This window comes from Camelus bactrianus, chromosome 10 (assembly GCF_048773025.1).
Source record: "Camelus bactrianus isolate YW-2024 breed Bactrian camel chromosome 10, ASM4877302v1, whole genome shotgun sequence".
NCBI classification, from domain to species: Eukaryota; Metazoa; Chordata; class Mammalia; order Artiodactyla; family Camelidae; genus Camelus; species Camelus bactrianus.
Genome location: NC_133548.1, coordinates 14,459,160 through 14,479,058, shown reverse-complemented (window position 1 = coordinate 14,479,058; position 19,899 = coordinate 14,459,160). Strand labels below are relative to the sequence as shown.

Here is a 19,899-nt window from a genome sequence, read left to right as displayed (position 1 = left end):
AAGGGCCTGACAGTCTAGAGGTTCCCTACTTATCAGCCCAGCCCTCTGGTTCAGTCCCACGGTAGTGGCTAGGGATGGCCATTGATAGCCGAAAAACCTGGTCAGATTGCCATGACATGCCACGCACAGCCCCTGGGGAAGAATTTTCAGGCCCTGATTAGAAATGCTCACATTTCTTTAAATCTGTATGTCACATAAACAGTTCCTTGGGAGTTTCTTTTGTTCACTCCAAAAATTGCCATGAAATTATTACTATGTCTGATTTAATACTTTGCCTAGAACATATATGCTGGTTAAAAAGAAAGAGTTGCTTGATGTTGGGCTTAGTCATAATAAAATATAAAAACTAAAGGGTCTGGCTTTCTGCCCCTGGTTGAACACACTACACATGCTCTGGGGAGTAATGAGTTGGCAAAGGATAATGTTAATAATGGCCTAAGTACTCTACCCCACAGGTGTCGTTGGAAGCCATTGCTTCTCATTCCTTTCATAAAATCATTTCCCTTTCAGTAAACTAATGATCATTTTCCTCCATGTGCACTATAAAACAACAGTGCTGTCAAAGAAGATAAAATTTAAGGACCCCATCTGCTCTTCTTCGAGGGATTTGCTTAACAGGAACATGGCCCTAGGATATTAGCAATCTCCTTGTGACTTGTGGTACCAAGTCCTACCTGGGGAGTGAAGCTGTCAGATGTCTTGCCTCTTTCCTCTCCCCTCCCCCCACTCTCCCTCACTCCCTTCCTCCTCCTGGCTGAGTAGCACTGAGTTATTTACTCAGCTGTGGACTGGTACCAAAGCCTCAGTGCCCTGGGGAAAGGAAGGGGCGGTATGGTCATGCCCTGAATTATCCGTGTCCTTCCGAGCATCTCTTGGCAGAGCAGCCTGGCCGAGGGTGAGTGTCACTTGGAATGAGCCTTCACAACCCCAGCATAAAAGAACAGAAAAACAATTGCAGCTGAAAATTGGAGAGTCCACTCATGGGCTGTGGTGTTCTCTGGCCTCTGTGGTAGTTCCTGTTGAGATCATGCAGCCAACCAACTAGAGGTTGTTCAGTCCTCTGGGATTCCCCGTGGCTTGGTAGCGTTTCATTATCTCCGGCTCTTGTCCCAGCACTAGCTCACCCAGCCCTCAGCATGAAGGCACTCATGCAAATGAATTCAGACTACACCCCACTTTATCCTCCATATCTTTGGAGCTAAAAACCCTTGATTCTAGCTTTGGGGAAGGCTTCTTTGAGTAAGGGACAAAGATATGGCCCTGGTTCCTTCCATCCAGCATCCCTCCACTGGTCTTCTTTAGTGACACCACTCTGACCCCAGAAAAGGCACCATTTCTCAGGAAGAGCAGGAGGCATCTGAATCTACAACCACACACTGCTTCAGTTCTTGTGAGCAAATGTGTGGACACACATGGAGGTCTGCGAGGAGGATGTAGAGATGACTAAGCTGCCCCCACAGAGCTTCAGAGACTGGAGTTTCCACAGCAAGAAGGCAGACCAGATGTGGAAAAGACAAGAGAAGATCTTCAATCCTTCTTTTCCAAGAAAGGAGGAAGTGAGAACGAGTTAGCCCTTGAATCTATTGGGCGTCAGTAGTTTCTGACTAGATTAATTATCTTAGCCAGATAACATATGTCACGCTCTAGGATCAGAGTGAAATAACCAACAAAAGAGTATTTTGAGTCAGGGGCTGGTATCTTGAAAACTACAGTATTCATGCTAGAGTTGTAATAGTAGTAAAGTGAATTACTAAGTAAACCTTAGGATTCTGATTTTCATGGTAAATTTGGTGATATATTCCTCTGAAAATAAATATCCATGGAAGGGAGGGGAGAGCTCAGTGGTAGAGCACATGCTTAGCATGCATGAGGTCCTGGGTTTAATCCCCATTAAAAATAAATGAATAAACCTAATTACCTCCCCCCTAAACAAATAAAGAAAGAAAGTAAATATTCACACTGATTGGATTGAGCACTTGATAAAGTGCAAGGAGGTTGGCAAGTCCATGAAATGTAGTTACACCTGCCGTGATTTATTGTGTTTGCTGAGAGTTGTGGCACCTACCAAGCAGGATATCTTTCATTTTCAACATTTTACAGCTCCTGGCATCTCCTCACACTGCCCTAAATTTCTAGTCACGCCTCTTGTGCATGGAGATCCCCATCTCTGTATTCACATCATGACCAGAAACTCGTCCGTCCGAATTTTCATCTGGGTCACTAAGCAGTGCATGTTTTTATCCATTCATTCCTTCAACAGATATTTACTACTCTGTGCCAAGCATTGTGCTGAGGGCTTTAGTTTGGTCCAAAGATGCCTTAATTTCAGGACTTCAAGTTTTAATCGGTTAATAATTATTAAATAATTCTACCATTTTGCTGATTTTTCAGAAAAGTGCCTTCGATACAAATGACCTCATTTGATTTTTATAACAATCCCCTTAGGTAGGTACTCTGGTTAGTCACAGTTCTAAGATGAGGAAACCAAGGTTCAGAGAAGTTGTCTAAGTTGTCCAAGTCATACTGGTGGTAAGTGGTAGGTTTTGAAGCCAGGTTGTCTGACCTTACAGAGTCTGGGTTCTGCGCTAATACACCTGCCTGGCTCGGTTTCATGTTGCTCACCTGAAGGGTATCTGTATGTTTAATTTAGAGAGTCTGTCAGTCACCTGACATTAACAAGCCTTTCATCAGAAGTCAAGTCCCCTGTAAACCAGCTAGATCCCACCAGCTAGAGAAGAAATCACGGGGCCTTTGGAGCTAGCCGGGCTTACTCCGAATCTCAATCCTCTCTCCTCTTACTAGCTCTGTTTCCTTGAAAAAGTAACTAACCTTAAAGACACCCTAATTTCTTTATTTCTAAAATAACAATAGCAAATACTAACAGAGCACTTATAATGGGCCATTGTCCTAAGTACTTTACATTAACTCACAATAACTGTATTATGTTGGTACCAATATTATTCCCACTTTATAGACAGGAAAACTGAGGCATAGAGTGCTGAAAGGTTAAGTAATTTGACATCAGTAGCAAAGCTTGGATTTGGGCCCAAGCAATCTAACTCTGAAGTCCACGCTGTGAGCCGCAGGCTCCCTGTACTGCCACCTGAGATGATAGGATCAGGGGTATAGGAACCTCTGGTCCAGAGCCAGGCACACAGTCAATGGGACTATTAGAAGGTTTGGAATAAGAAAGTTCAACAGCTCTGACCACCCACAGAAAGAGAAGCACCAATTTGTGGGGAGTACTCTGATTTTGATCTTATACCAAAGTCTTCTTATGTCTTTGCCTTTGAACTTTCAGGACCTGCTGGCTGAGGCTTTCCTAATTGGGGGGAGATTCCTTCAGAGAAGGCATCTGGTGGTACACACCACTTACCTTCCCTGCACCTGCCAGGAAGTGGAGCGCCGGCAGGTGGGCAGGGATAAGAAACGGTGGTATCACCACCAGCGCAGGTGCACTCACCCCCCACCTCCCCGTGGCCGCCTGCCCAGTGCAGGCTGTGGTGCTGGAGCTGCAGGCTTTCCTGTCGACAGTAATTAGAACCTTTCAGACTCAGTTTCTTGCGTGAAAAAAAAATCCCAATTCACTTGAATTGTCTCCTTGATCCAGTTCACCTGGAGCTATTTAGTTCCTGCAGTTTGTTTGGAGGGAATAATAAGCTTTTAAGCCTTCACACATTACGGCTGATAAGATCAAGGTGCTGGGAATGTTAGTTGGGTAAACTTTGGAGCCAGACTGCCAGAGTTTGAATTCCAGCTCTACCATTTGAGCATGCATGATCTGAGTTTCTGTGTCTGCGAAGTGGGGATGACCATAGTTAAGATCAGTTGAGACAGTACTGGGAAAACCCTTGGAAGAACAGTGCCTGGCCCATAGCAGGTGCTCAGTAAATGTTGACTGTTAGCATTTTCATGATTAAGCCACCCAGCCCAGGATCTTGCTCTGGGAAGCCAAGTCCTCATCCTTTCCCCCAGGCTCTGGACCCTCCTCTCCTCACACACGAGATGATTTCATCTATCTAAGCCTCCACGTCCTTAGCTGTGAGATGGGGCTGGGGATACTGGAGTCTACTTCATGAGGTTGTCATGAAGGTTAAGTGAGCTAATTCAAAGCCTAAGCACAGAGCTCGGTGACTAGTCAGTCTCACTGTGTTATTCCTGAAGCACAAAGTGCTGCCCAGAAGAGATCTCGGAGAGCTCTTAGAACCAAAGGGTGCAAAACAGGCAGGAGCATTTAGAGTTAACAAATGCCAGAGTGTGAGCCTCAGGTGCACGGGAGACTGCTGGCTTGTTCCTCGCTGTAACGCTGCACCAGGAACAGAGAAGGCACTAAATGAATGCCTGCTGCAAGAGAGTATTCAAAACCAGGTTTGGCTGAAACTACCTGACAGATTTTCAAGGCAGAACATTCCTAGGTATTTAAGCATTTAAACTTTGCAAGAAACACCTTCCTCCTCTCCTCGCCTCTCCTGCCTTTGCCTCACAGGAGCTCAAAACAAAACCAAAATAGCTCCCGTTGTTTGATGTTACTGTGTTCTAGACATTCTGCTAAGTACTTTGTAGACATCATCTCTTTTAATCTTGACTTCAATCCTACAAGGTAGGTATCATCATTCCCATTTTACAGATGAGAAACTGAGATTTAGAGAGATTGAGCAATTTGCCCAAGGTTGCATAGCTGGGAAATTGCAGAGCCAAGATTTGAACCTGAGCCTGAGGGACAAGGGAGAGGCAGCTCCCATTTGCTCATCAATGTTCTGATTTTAGAACAAGTCTTACCACTCACCCTTCTCCCAAATACCCACTGTACAACCCAGGAGTGTCTCCAAGTGGCAGATGCCTCTCCCTTGAAGTCATCTGGCCTTGACATTATCTCACCACTACCTTAATAGAACTGCTGTCTCTTCCACAATTAAGGTGACCAAAGTTGTTTATTTGCCTCCACTTTCATTCATCTCTTTATCTGACTACCTTCCTCACTTCAACCTTTGGGGAAGTCAGGCTCCAGAAGTGGTGAACAGGATATATGTGTCTTTCTGATGGATTTAGTATTTCTAAGAACTATCGTTGCATGGGAGAAGTACAGAATTATTTTTGTAAGTCATTCTTCTGTCCTTAGGAAGCAAGAATCTGAAGTTCCTGGGTTAGAATGTCATTAAGAACCTAAAGAGAACTGAGGGTCCAGAAGCCAGGGGGCACTCCCAGTGTCGTCTTTCTTGATTAAATATGGGGGTCACACAACTCCCTCTCTCAGCTTCTCATTTTCCTTCACCCTGTTTATCTTCCCAAGGATATCTTATAGATGATTTGGGATAAATGTGAGTAACTGCGAAACATTTTGATCTCCCCGCCAAGAATGGTATCAGATCCATCCACCAAAGCTTAGCCTAGAAAAGCACTCGTGATTCAAGAATAGAACTCTCCCTTATTTAGTTCCTGCCAGATATCACTCCTCTCTATACAGGGAGTTCTGGGGTGAAAACAAAGTGGGAACACATTAGAGTCAGTGGCTTTTCTCCCTTCCTTTCACCTTTCCTGTCCCAAATCTGTGAGACCCTGAGTGCCTCCTACTCCTTCCCTTGAAGAACAAAACCTCCTACCAGGCTGTGCCCGAGGTCAGGCAAGTGAGGAGAGGAAAGTGCACACCCCATTGTGGCCACGACAAAGGCCGCAAAAGCCATCTTGCTCCTTTGACCTACATTGATGCTGCGTCTGTTGCTTTGGTGTCCCTGACTTTGACAGTGTGGTTAGTCTAACTCGATGCCCCCACCTTGAATTGAGCTTTGATGAAAAAGTAGTAGGAACCCAGGCCTGTCTTTGGGGATTTGGGGTTTTTGTCTTGGAAAAGCATCAAGCAAACGAGCAGGGACAGGAGATCTGGATTCCTGTGGCTTGAGCTAACTTAGGTCCAAAGAAACCAAGTGCCTGTGATCATCGTCTTCATCCCCCAAATGTGGCTGTGCCCTCTGGATTCCCTTCTCTCACTCATACTCCCAGTTAGGAGGGCTTCCGCGTTGCTTGATCTTGCTTTACCATTAGCACGTCCTTCCATATTTGAAATGCTTTGGTATATGCAATACTGGCCGATTGCAGTTGCCTAACTGATCGAAAATCTTCTGGCTTTGGTACATGCAGTAACAAAACAACTGTTAAGTATCAGTGTACTTCCTCTCCCCTGGCATTCTATAAACCTCCCTGAGATTTACCTCTCTGGTTCTTCTACTGGGAGCCTCATACTGGCCCATCTCTCCCAAAGCACTGTTTCTGTGTACCAGGAGTCATTTGGTTGCTTTGACTGTGTACCTTGGCCCTCTGTCTTGGCTTCCTATAATAGGATGACCAGATTTGGGTACAGGCATCCAGAAGAAGCCAGCGTGCACAATCCTGGATGACAGTAATAAGGTCTGTGGGTTGCTATGCTGTGTTCTTCCCCATACGTTTCAAGAATGAATTTGCCTTAGTACTGCTTCCAGATATTCTGTGGATGGTCTTTGGGCATGTTGTGGTGAGTGTTCCCATGCCAGAGAATTTCAGCAAATTTAGCCAGCTTTGAAATGACTCATTCTTGCAGATTTTCATACAGATTTTCATAAGGAAAACCAAACTAAGAAGGCTAATAAAGGTACCCCTCTAATCCCCTCTTCTCACTTGACCATCTTTCAGACCAGTGAAGCTCCTTTGGCCAAAATGTTGTAGCTGGGTGCTTCCCACCCAGGAAAACCTTTGTAGAAATATCGATCTTCACATCTTACCCTTGGAGAGTTAGCAGCTAACACAGCCCTAACACTGTGTTAACCTTTAAAAGAGCAGCTCTACCCAGAGTAGGTCTGAAATTCATGAAATGACAAAAAAGAGAGCAGTGACTTCACATGCAGAGACCTAACATGTTCCTCTCCGTTTCCACTCCAGACCTGCTGACCATGAGGGAATATCACTGCTTGCTGCAATTACTGTGCCCGGATTTCCCGCTGGAGCTCACTCAGAAGGCAGCCAGGTATGTCTCCTGGGCTTTGGAAGTCAGCTAAGCCCCCTCTTTGGCCCGGGCTTCTTAGAGAAACCTGAAATGTACACAAACACACACACCATTAGGAGAGAATAAAACTGTGAGGGAAGACATTGGCATTTGGAGAGGGGTCTATTTGGGATTTGCCCCAAAACATAATACTTTCTTCACTTCCAAAAGGATGCCAGATGATCCTCGGTGGTTTCTGTGGGGAGCCTCACGGTCTGCAGATAGAGTTGGGGAGTCGTGAGATGAAAAGACAAACACACACGCGCACGCATGCACACCCACACACACGCCCAAAGAAATATTCCTAGAGGATATTCTGAAAACATATGGGGCAAGTGTTGGCAGTGGCTTGTGATGCAAGGGGTTGAGATTCAAGACTGGAAAGCATGAAGGTGATAAAGCCCAATCGAGGGAAGGATAAATTGGATTATTTATGCCAAAAGAAGGTTTTCAAGATTAGTCCAGAACCAGGAAGGCTTGGCAGAAATCATTAGAACCCTCTAATTTCTGTGTTTGGTTTCACTGCCATTCACATTTTTTAACCAAATGAAGTAGTTGGGCTATGCCTCAGTTAACTCTTACTTATTTAACTGAAAATCTGAGCTAAGGCAGCAAATGGAAGTATAGCAAAAATTTTGCTTTCTGAAAAGTGCAAGAACAGAGGATTTTGAGGGAAATACTCTGAATTATAACATACATGATGGATATATGTCATTATACATTTGTCCAAACCCATAGAACGTACACCACCAAGAGGGAACCATAAACAAACTGTGGACTTTGGATGATGTTATGTCAATGCAGGTTCAGTGGTTACAAATGTGCCACCTGGTGGGGATGCTGATAACCGGAGAGGATGTGCCTGTTGGGGGGCTAGGGGTACCTGGGAAATCCCTGCACCTTCCCCTCAATTTCACTATGAACCTAAAACTGCTCTAAAAAAGTAAAGGCAATAATAATCTTTTTAAATGCCCAGCTTCCCTAAATCAATTAAGCATGTATATTCACAGTATAGTTGACCCTTGAACTGGGAGGAGGTTGGGGCACCCGCCCCCTGTGCAGTCGAAAGCAGAGTATAATTTCTAGTCAGCTCTCCATTTACACGGTTCCTCGAACACAGGTCCTCTGTATACAGGGTTCCTCGTATACACGGTTCCTCCTCTGCAGGGTTCCTCATATACATGGTCCCTCCTCTGCAGGGTTCCGAGTCGGCAGGTTTCGCATTCGTGGCTTTTACATCTGCGGGTTCAACCAACGGCATACTGTGTAGTACTATAGTATTTAATATTGAAGAAGTCCACGTACAGGTGGACCTGCAGAGTTGAAATCCAGGTTGTTCAAGGGTCCACTGTATATTCACATCCATCACCACTATCAATTTTGGAACTTTTTAATTACCCCCAAAAAGAAATCCTGCACCCCTTAGCCATTACTCCTCAATCCACCCCCATCCTCCCCAGCCCTAGGAACTGCTATCTGTCTCTATAAACTTGCCTATTTTAGACGTTTAAAATAAGTGGAATCACATAATATATGGCCCTTTGTGACAGATTTCTGTTACTTAGCATAATGTTTTCAAGGTTCAGCCATGTTGTAGCAGGCATCAGGACTTCATTTCATCAAATATTTCTTGAGTACCAGTTTGGTGCCAGGATCTATTCCTCACACTGGAGACACAGTGATGAATAAGAGACGGTTCCAGCTCCTCAAGGGAGCTTGACGTTTGATTTAGAAGAGGATTCCTCGGGTACCAATCACAGCTTTCCCCCACTTCGTGACATATGCCTGTGGTCTCCTTCACTCCCCAACAGCCACCATCCTCCTTTCCCGTTCCTGAAAGTTAGGGTGAGCCCTCAGGATGATTTTAACCCCAGCATCTCCGTTCTTGAACTTGTCCCACCCACCTCTCAGACCCTTTCAAAGAGTCCAATGTACGTAAGCACTGCAGGATTAGAGGAGGAGGAATAGAATCCTCTAAAACCCACAAATTCTTAATTTATTGATACCAAGGGGCTTCTGGAGTGATGTCCCCCTAGCTGGGGCCAGAAGCTTACGTCCTCTTCACCGACAGGCCTACTGTTCGATAGGAACTTCAGACTTTTCAATTTAAGGACAAGGGAGCATGGTAACCAGTCCGTGTCAATAGCAGGGAATGTGAGGGAGTTATGGAATGCCAAGATATACAACAGAAGGGCCAGGGGCATCCTCAGGATACCAGCTACAAAATTCAAGATGAATTCAGGGCTCAGGCTCCTGTGTCGACCCCACCTCCCCAGGGCCATTCTTCCCCACTCCTGTCCAGCTGGTGTATGTGTGGAAAAATGGTATCCATCCCAGAAAGTGCCCTCTGATTGTTCAAGCCATTGCCATCTTGTCCTGAAGGTCAGGATCCCAGCTTCCTCACACACAAGCCCAGGCTTCCGACCAGAATTGCAGATGGGGGTGGGTAGGTCTCCAAGGCAGCTCCTGTTGCTAGAAAAGTTACTGCCCTCTCCTCTCACATTGCTGGGCTCCCTCTACTCATGGCCCTGAGGTCTGGGGACTGGCCGCAGAAGGAGGCTCCAGTCTCTGATGATGTGTGTGCAGAAGAATGTAATCCACAGGCAGCTGTACGCCAGAGCCCGTTCAGGGCAGAGCCGCTCCACACGTGCCTGACTTATGCGCTGCAAGCACCATGGCCAGGCCTGGGGCGGCAGGTGTGAGCTGGAAACACAGGAAAGGAAAGAGCAAACAGGCTCCCTGACAGCGCCAGCTGGAGATCCTCTCCCCTCACACACTCCTGCGGCAGTGGGAGTCGTTTTGTCATGTTATCCCTGAAAGATCACCACAGCATCTCTGTCTCCATCCTCCATGGACTGGGGGCTTTCCTGATGGTGAGGAACATTCTGCTCGAGTTGAACCTCCTGAGTTCAAATCCTTGTTCCACAATTTACCATCTGGTGCCCTTGGGAAAGTTATTTAATTTCTTTGAGCCTCCGTTTCCTTATCTGAAAAGTGGAAATAATCGTAGTTGTAATAATGGAAGAAGCATGCAATGTGCTTAAAGTAATGCCTGGCACAGAGCAAACTTTCAGTGTTAGAAGCCGTGGTATTAACCCTGACCTAAAAGCACAGGCATCATAGGGTTAGAAAGACCTGGGTGTACACACCACCTGTGCTCCATTAACTGGATGGCCTTGAGTTTCTCTGTGAACTCCTCTAAGCCCTGTTCCCATATCTGTAAAATGGGGCTAATAATAATAACTAACTCATAGGGCGGTTGTAAGATTTGAACAAAAAATATATGTAAATTGCTTAGCACATTATAGACATTTAGTAAATAATAAGTTTCTTGCTGTTAAAAAATGTTGGCATTATTATTATTACCAGACCTTTTTAAAATAAATGAGAAGTTCCTAGGTTCCCTAAGGCAGTGCTTTCTGGCCTTTTTTCACTTCACAACACTCAGGAAACAAAATATAACAAAAAGCAGGATAAAGACAGGACTGCCTGTGATTAGGCTGCAGGCTCTGGCCTCCTCCCAGCAAGGCCAGGGGGACCATCACACCTGTAATCCATTCAAGGCCCAAATGACATAGGGTTGGGAAGCTTCGCGCCAAGGGTGAAGATTTAAAGCAGTGGTTCTCCAACTGGAGTGTGCATCAGAATCACCTGCAGGGCTTATTAAACCACAGATGGCCCAGCCCCATCCTGAGTTCAGTGGGTCTGAGGGAGGGCTCAATAATTCATATTTCTTCCAAGTTCTCAAGTGATGCTCGTGGTCTGGGACCCACTTTGAGAAACACTGATTTAGAGCATTGCATCCCAGTCTCATCCTGGCATTTTAGAATTGCTTGTATTAAAAGGAATTGCATTCCCTTCTCTCTGTTTTGTCAAACACTATTTAACTCACTTCTCCCTCACTGAAAGCCAGATTCCCTAGTGAGTAATACGTGTTTAATAGGAAAAGCTCTTTTATCATGGTTATATGCTGAATACATTCAGTGCTTTGAAAGCACATGAACAACTAAGGAATCCAGTTTTAAACATAACAACTCACCCCCATTTAAGAGAGTCATTTTACAGCTGGGCCCTGTGTCACAAAGGTGCGATGGCCTAACGGTGTAGGACTCAGGTGCTGGGGGCAGACAACCCTGGATTCAAATCCCACTTCCTCTGCTCACTGGCTTGTGACCTTGAGCAGCTTCTCTGAGCCTCAATTCCTCCATCTTCAAAATGGAAATAATAGTGGAACCTGTCTCATAGAGTTGTTTTTAGGATTTAATGAGATAATGCATGTAAAATACCTGTCACAAAGCCCTCAAAAAATATTACCTATTTTTAAAAATTGTAATTAGTAAATGGAGAGTGATGCTTCATTCTTGTATTCATTTTTCCAATGTTTACTGAGCATCTACTATTGGCCAGACCTCATGCCAAGCCCTGAAGACACAGGTTTATGCTTTCTTGGTGTCTTTCTTTCTTTATGTCTCTCCCCTGCAGTCTTGTTCTGCATAGCCCTCCTCCCCAGATCTGACCTGCCATCTGACAGAATCTCTGTTGCCTCAAAAGGCCTTTCACCCAAACAGACTATCCTTTCCCTCCCCAACTCTTTCATTTACCAAATATTTATTGAGCGCCTGTTACTTGCCAGTCATTGTGCTGGTGGAGGGGCTATGACAGTGAGCAAAATAGATGTTGTTCCAGCCCTCAAAGAACTTACAAACTGATAGAGCAGCAGGCATTATATAAATGAAGATCTGAGTGCTATAGGAACATATGAACAGGATACCCAGCCTGACCTGGGGAATCATGAAAAGCTTTTCTATAAGGCAGAGATGTTGAATTTGGGACCTGAAGTATGAGTAAGAGATGAACTTGCCCTGTTAACTACCAAGGCTTATTATAAGGCTATTATAATTAAGATAGTGTGGTTCTAGAGTAAGAATTGACAAATAGATTATACTAGACAGGCCAGAACAAACCCATGCATTTTTTTAAAAATGTGATGTATAAAAAGGTAGCATTGCAGAGCAGTAGTGGAAAAGATGATTCAATAAGTAGTCATGGGGCAATTGCTTATCCACATAGGATAAAATAAAGTTAGATCCCTACGTCAGACCATATTTAGAAGTCAATTTCACATAGATTACAGACCTAAGTGTAAAATGCAAAACTATAATACTCTTAAAAGATAATAGAAGAAAATATTTTTATGGCCACCAGGTGAAGAATTCTTAAAATTCTTAGGATTCTTAAAAAGGATAAAAATTCTTAAAGTCCAAGCCCAATGGATGAGGTTAATCAACTAACCACAAACAGAATTACCTTCATGTACTCAGTCATTCTGTCAGTGTTCATGGAGAGGGCCTGCTTGGTGCCAGGCCCTCTTCCAGGTGCCGAGGGCAGAGCAGTGAACAAAACAAAGTCCCTGTCCTTACAGAGCTGACATTCTAGAGACAGGAGAAACATCTGCTATGAAGCATGAATTCCCTGATGGCCAGTTGAACCCTGGCCACAGCAAGTGCTAGTCCAGAACCCTAAACCACTGGACTAGCAGAAAATTAGATGAAAATTTCCCTTTCAAAAAAGATACCATAAACAAAGTTGAAAGACAAGCCAGAGACTAGAAGAATATATTTGTTACATGTCACTAACAACAGATTAGTCTGCAGAAGTTTTTAGTCTCAAGACTTGTTTATGAAGAACTCCTACAGATCAATAAGAAAAAGATGAAAAACCTCAGTAGAAAAATAGTCCACACAATAATAGTAGGAGACTTTTAACACCCACATCATTGGACAGATCTTCCAGACAGAAAATCAATAAGGCAAAGGAGATACTAAATGACACAATAGAACAGTTGGACCTAGTTGATCTTTTTAGGACACAACATCCCCCAAAAAACAGAATATACATTCTTTTCAAGTACGCATGGAAAGTCCTCTAGGATAGACCACATACTCAGACCCAAAAAAGCCTCAACAAATTTAAGAAGATAGAAATTTATTTCAAGCATCTTTTCTGACCACGATGGCATGAAACTAGAAATCAACCACAGAAAGACAAATGAGAAAAAAATGACTGCATGGAGACTAAACAACATGCTACTACTGAAAAAAAAAAAAAAAAAAAAACAAACAAACCAATGAGTCGATGATGAAATCAAAGAGGAAATTTAAAAATACCTAGAGACAAATGACAATGAAAACACAACCATTCAAAATCTATGGGATGCAGCAAAAGCAGCCCTAACAGGGAAGTTCATAGCAATATAGGCCTTCCTCAGAGAACAAGAAAAACTCCAATAAATTAACCTACCATCTAAAAGAATTAGAAAAAGAAGAACAAACAAAATCTAATGTCAGAAGAAGGAAAGAAATAATAAAGATCAGAGAGGAAATAAATAAAACAGAGATTTAAAAAAATAGAAAAAATCAATCACACTAAGACCTGGTTTTTTGAAAAAGTAAACAAAATTAAAAACCTTTGGCCAGGCTCACCAAGAAGAAAAGAGAGAGGACACAAATAAACAAAATAAGAAATGAAAATTGAGAAATTACAAGCAACACCACAAAAAATACAAAAAACCATAAGAGACTGCTATGAACAACTATGTGGCAACAAATTGGACAACCTAAAAGAAATGGACCAGTTCCACCAAAACTGAACCAAGAAGAATTAGATCATTTGAACAGATCAGTGACTAGAAGTGAAATAGAATTAGCAATAAAAACTTCCCTGCAAACAAAAGTCCAGGACCAGATGGCTTTACTGGGGAATTCTACCAAACATGCAAAGAACGCATACCAATCCTTCTCAAACTCTTCCAAAAGACTGAAGAGGAGGAAACACTCCCAAACTCATTCTATGAAGCCATCATCACCCTAATACCAAAACCCAGCAAAAGACACTACCAAAAAAGAAAAATCAGAGGCCAATATTGTTGTTGAACATAGATGCAAAAATCCTCAAAAAAATGTTAGTAAACAGAATCCAACAACACATAAAAAGGATACACTAAGATCAACTTGGATTCATCCTAGGGACACAAGGATGGTTCAACCTATGCAAATCAATCACATAATACACCACCTCAACAAAAGAAAGGACAAAAATCACATGATCATCTCAATAGATGCAGAAAAAACATTTGATAAAATTCAACACCCATTTATGATAAAAATTCTTACCAAAGTGGGTATAGAGGGAACATATCTCAACATAATAAAAACTAATTATGACAAACCTACAGCCAACATAATACCCAATGGTGAAAAGTTGAAATCCTTCCTGCTAAAATCTGGTACAAGACAAGGATGCCCACTCTCACCATTTCTATTCATTCTCACTCTCACTTCTAGTTTTGAAAGTCCTAGCCATAGAAATCAGACAACAAAAAGAAACAAAAGGGATCCAAATTGGAAGAGAAGAGGTAAAATTGTCACTATATGTGGACGCCATGATACTATATATGGAAAACCAAAAAGGCTCCACACAAAAACTACTAGTGCTAATAAAAGAATTTGGCAAGATAGCAGGATACAAGATTAACATACAGAAATCAGTTGCTTTTCTTTGCACTAACAATGAAATATCAGAAAAGGAAAATAAAGAAATAATCCCTTTTAAAATCACATCCAAAGAAAAAATATTCTTAGGAATACATCTGACCAAGGAAGTGAAAGACTTATATGCAGAGAACTATAAAACATTGATTAAGGAAATTAAAGATGATTTAAAGAAACGGAAAGATATCCTATGCTCTTGGATTGGAAGAATTAATATTGTTAAAGTGGCCATACTACCCAAAACAATCTACAGATTTAATGTGATCCCTAACAAATTACCCAGGACATCTTTCACGGAACTAGAACAAATCATCCTAAAATTTATATGGAATCACAAAAGACCCAGAATTGCCAAAGCAATACTGAAGAAAAAGAACGAAGCTGGAGGAACAACCCTCCCAGACTTCAGACAATACTACAAAGCTATAGTAATCAAAACATCACAGTATTGGCACAAAAACAGACATGGATCAATGGAACAGAATAGAGTCCAGAAATAAACCCACAGACTTACAGTCAATTAATTTTCTACAAAGGAGGCAAGAAAATACAATGGAGAAAAGACAATCTCTTCAGCAAATGGTGTTGGGAAAGCTGGACAGCTGCATGTAAATCATTGAAGTTAGAACACACCCTCATATCGTACACAAAAACAAACTCAAAATTGCTTGAAAGCTTCAACATAAGACAACAACTACAAACCTCCTAGAAGAAAATATAGGCTAAACAGTTTCTTTCTTTTTTATAACATTTTTTATTGATTTATAATCATTTTACAATGTTGTGTCAAATTCCTGTGTAGAGCACAATTTTTCAGTTATACATGGACATATATATATTCATTGTCACATTTTTTTCTCTGTGAGCTACCATAAGATCTTGTGTATATTTCCCTGTGCTATACAGTATAACCTTGCTTATCTATTCTACAATTTTGAAATCCCATCTATCCCTTCCCACCCTCTTCCCCTTGGCAACCACAAGTTTGTATTCTATGTCTATGAGTCTATTTCTGTTTTGTATTTATGCTTTTTTTGTTTGTTTTTGTTTTTGTTTTTTAGATTTCACATATAAGCGATCTCATATGGTATTTTTCTTTCTCTTTCTGGCTTACTTCACTTAGAATGACATTCTCCAGGAGCATCCATGTTGCTGCAAATGGCGTTATGTTGTCAGTTTTTATGGCTAAATAGTATTCCATTGTATAAATACACCACCTCTTCTTTATCCAGTCATCCATTGATGGACATTTAGGCTGTTTCCATGTCTTGGCTATTGTAAATAGTGCTGCTGTGAACATTGGGGTGCAGGTGTCATCCTGAAGTAGGGTTCCTTCTGGAAATAAGCCCAGGAGCGGGATTCCTGGGTCATATGGTAAGTCTATTCCTAGTCTTTTGAGGAATCTCCATACTGTTTTCCATAGTGGCTGCACCAACTGCATTCCCACCAGCAGTGTAAGAGGGTTCCCCTTTCTCCACAGCCTCTCCAGCATTTGTCATTTGTGGATTTTTGAGTGATGGCCATTCTGACTGGTGTGAGGTGATACCTCATTGTAGTTTTGATTTGCATTTCTCTGATAATTAGTGATATTGAGCATTCTTTCATGTGCCTATTGACCATTTGTATGTCTTCCTTGGAGAATTGCTTGTTTAGGTCTTTTGCCCATCTTTGGATTGGGTTGTTTGGTTGTTTCTTATTAAATCGTATGGGCTGCTTATATATTCTGGAGAGCAAGCCTTTGTCGGTTTCATTTGCAAAAATTTTCTCCCATTCCATAGGTTGTCTTTTTGTTTTACTTATGGTTTCCTTCGCTGTGTAGGCAAAACAGTTTCTGACATAAATCTTAGCAATGTTCTCCTAGGGCAGTCTACCCAGGCAATAGAAATAAAAGCAAAACAAGAATTTAAATACATGTTTCTTGATAACAACAAAAAATAAAATAAAAGCAAAAATAAACAAATGGGATCTAATTAAACTTATAAGCTTTGCACAACAAAGGAAACCATAAACAAAACAAAAAGACAACCTATGGAATGCGAGAAAATACTTGGCAAATGATGCAACTGACAAGAGCTTAATTTCCAGAATATATAAACAGCTCATACAACTTAAATACAAAAAAAACAAACAACTCAATCCAAAATGGGCAGAAGACCTAAACAAGCAATTCTCCAATTAAGACATACAAATGGTCAATAGGCACATGAAAAAAAATGCTCAATATCACTAATTATCAGAGAAATGTAAATGAAAAGTACAATGAGGTATCACCTCACACCAGTCAGAATACCTATCATTCAAAAGTCCACAAACAATAAATGCTGGAGAGGGTGTGGAGAAAAGGCAACCCTCCTATACTCTTGGTGCAAATGTAGTTTAGTGCAGCCATTATGGAAAACAGTATGGAGATTCCTTAAAAAACTAAAAATAGACTTACCATATGATCCAGCAATCCCACTCCTGGGCCTATGGAGGAAACTTAATTCGAAAAGATAAATGCACTCCAATGTTCATAGCAGCACTATTTACAGTAACCAAGACATGGAAACAACCTAAATGTTCATCAACAGATGACTCAATAAAGAAGTTGTGATGTATTTATACTATGGACTACTACTCATCCATAAAAAAGAATAAAATAATGCCATTTGCAGCAACATGGATGGACCTGTAGATTGTCATTCTAAGTGAAGTAAGCCAGAAAGAGAAAGAAAAATACCATATGAGATCACTCATAAGTGGAATTAAAGAAAAAAGGACACAAATGAACTTTCTTAGAAAACAGAAAAAGACTCACAGACACAGAAAACAAACTTATGGTTACCGGGGGGGAAGGAGGTGGGAAGGGATAAATTGGGAGTTCAAGATTTGCAGATACTAATTATCATATATGAAATAGATAAACAATAAGATTCTACTGTATATCACAGGGAATGATATTCAATATCTTGTAATAACCTATAATGATAAAAGAATATGAAAAGGAATATATGTATGACTGAAAATTATGCTGCACACCAGAAATTGACACAACATTGTAAACTGACTATACTTCAATTTTAAAAGAGAGTTAATAATTGTTGAAGCTGGATGATGGGTACATGGAATTCTTTGTACTCTATCTACAGTTGTAAATGTTTGGAATTTTCCATAATAAAAAGTTAAACAAACCAAAAAAAGAAAAGCAGAAGAAAAATAGCCCAAAGATACAAACAGATAATACATAGAAAACTCTAACAACTGATAAACATTGAGGGATATTTTCATGGCCAGACTCACTAATAATCAGGGAAATGCCAATTAAATTGAGATACCACTTTATACCCATCAAATTGGCAAAACATTTTTTTTTTTTTGACAGATCCTGCCTCAGGTTTATTTGTACAAACAGCACAGGTAGACATGAGCCCTATGCAGACAGTAGCCCAGGGGTCACACTAGTCCTTATATCCTCACATCAGTAGATGAAAGCCTCTACTCTGGAGCCTTTGTGGGGGCCTGGGCGCCTTTGGGAGACTGAGCCTGAGCCGGAGCTGGAGCCAGAGCTGCAGCTACGGCCTTGATCTGAGCCTTATCCTTGGCCTTTGGCCGACAGAGCCTGAGCCCCTTGGCGATGCGGGCACAAGCACGTTTCCCGAGCTTGGGGTGAGCAATGCAGGCAAGTCGACTGAGCCTGCGGCTGTCGCCCTGTGGGATCTTGGGCTTGACCTCCTTGGGATTTATGAGAGCCTTGACAGCCTCAGCACATGCATTCGTGGCCTTGGCATTGTTGGCCTGCATCTTCTTCAGGCCCTTCTGGTTGTGCTTCTTGGCAAAGCGCATGTTCCTCAGGAACTTGGGGTCTACCCCCTTAAGAGATTCTTATCGTTGTGATCAGGGTTTTTTGATGCCGTTTCTGTGCCATTTTCAGGACTGGTTGTGTGTGGTGTGGTTCTTTGACTAGGCCATGCCTACACCAGAGCCGGGAGACCCCGAACCGCCTGGGACCGGAAGAGAAATTTCAAAACTTTTAAAGTGAGATAGTGCGAGTATTGGTGATGATGTGGAACAGTAGGGACTCTCATAAACTGCTAGTGAGTAAATTGGTAGAATCACTTTGAAGCAATTGGGGCAAATCTTAAAAAGTTCAAGAGGTGCGCCTGCAGCATTGTTTGCAATCGCTACCAATGGAACACTCTGCCTGTCTCTGTGCGGGAGAAAGGACAGTGTGTTGTCTTCACTGTGGAATTCTGTACAGCAGCTAAAATGAATACAGGGAGACAGATATTCATCAACACTGATAAATCTCAAAATGTCAAGTTACAGAATGATGTACAGGTTTGAAAACAAGTCAAGCAAAGTTACGTAATGTTTTAAGAGTAGAGACATTTGCGTGAGTTAAAAATCGTATGAAAAAATGCAGAGGGATGCTAAACCCAAGTTTCAGTAAGTGAACGCCAAGCCCTCAAGTTCCAGTGGTCTCTGGGAGAAGGGAGAGGACTGGGACGAGGGAGGGCTGTCCAGGTGGTTTGAACAGTATGTGTAATGTTTCATAAACCTCATAAAAACTGAAGCAAGGGTGGCCAAATGTGAAGAAGGTTTGATGGTTAGCTAGTGGGTACACAGGTGTTCGTCATGTTATTCTGTGTAATTTTCTGAAGCTTTAAATATTTAAAATGAAAAGAGTGGACAGGATTTAGGGAGGGAGCAGTGAGAGGAAAGGCCGTCCAGGGAAAGAAGCCCCACTTCGACCAGCAAGGACCTCGGGGGGACTGGGAGGAGCCAGCGGGCCTGGAGTTTGAGGAGTCTGGGGGCTGGGAGAGGAAAGGAGGGCCTCACAGGCCATGGATTTGGATTCAGGTTTTTGTCCGAAGAGCACGGTCAGTGCACCCTTGCTGTAAGTCTTCTTGGGAGAGACCAGGATAGGGGGGCTTAAATGGCTGAGCTGAGGCCTGCAGGGAAGAAGCTTCCAACCCTCCCGGGGGCCATTGCTCTACAAACACCAAGAGTGAGAGAAGGGACAGCGCCACCAGCAGGAAGGTGTGGCTGCCACCAGAGAGCGCAGAGCCCACTTCTTACCAGGAGCAGCTGCAGGTCGTAGGAACCGTGATTCGAGTCAGAGAGACCTGTGTTTGAATTATAGCTCTTTTGCTTCTAGCTTGAAACCCTGGTCACATTTCTGAACCTCTGTGTTCTCAGTAAAGATATCCATTGATCTTACCTCATCAGATTAATATGAGAAGAAAATGCAATGACAGATGTGTAGTGCAGACCGAGAAGACCCTTAATGAACACTAACTGGTGGTCGTTGTTGTTACCCACTCTCTCTGGATCCAGCCCCTTAGGCACTGCAGGGCA

At 42.4% G+C, this 19,899-nt stretch overlaps 1 protein-coding gene and 1 pseudogene across 4 annotated transcripts in view; one reads left to right on the top strand and one right to left on the bottom strand.

The window, feature by feature from the left end:
* Positions 1-19,899, top strand: part of CSTPP1 (centriolar satellite-associated tubulin polyglutamylase complex regulator 1) — a 173,918-nt gene that overhangs the window by 136,237 nt on the left and 17,782 nt on the right. For all 4 annotated transcript variants that reach the window (XM_074372092.1, XM_074372093.1, XM_010964591.3 and 1 more), the window contains one exon: positions 6,910-6,994. In XM_074372092.1, the coding sequence (XP_074228193.1) occupies positions 6,910-6,994 (85 nt within the window). The remainder of the gene's footprint in view (positions 1-6,909; positions 6,995-19,899) is intronic.
* On the bottom strand, positions 16,934-18,510 carry LOC105076456 (large ribosomal subunit protein eL29-like; annotated as a pseudogene).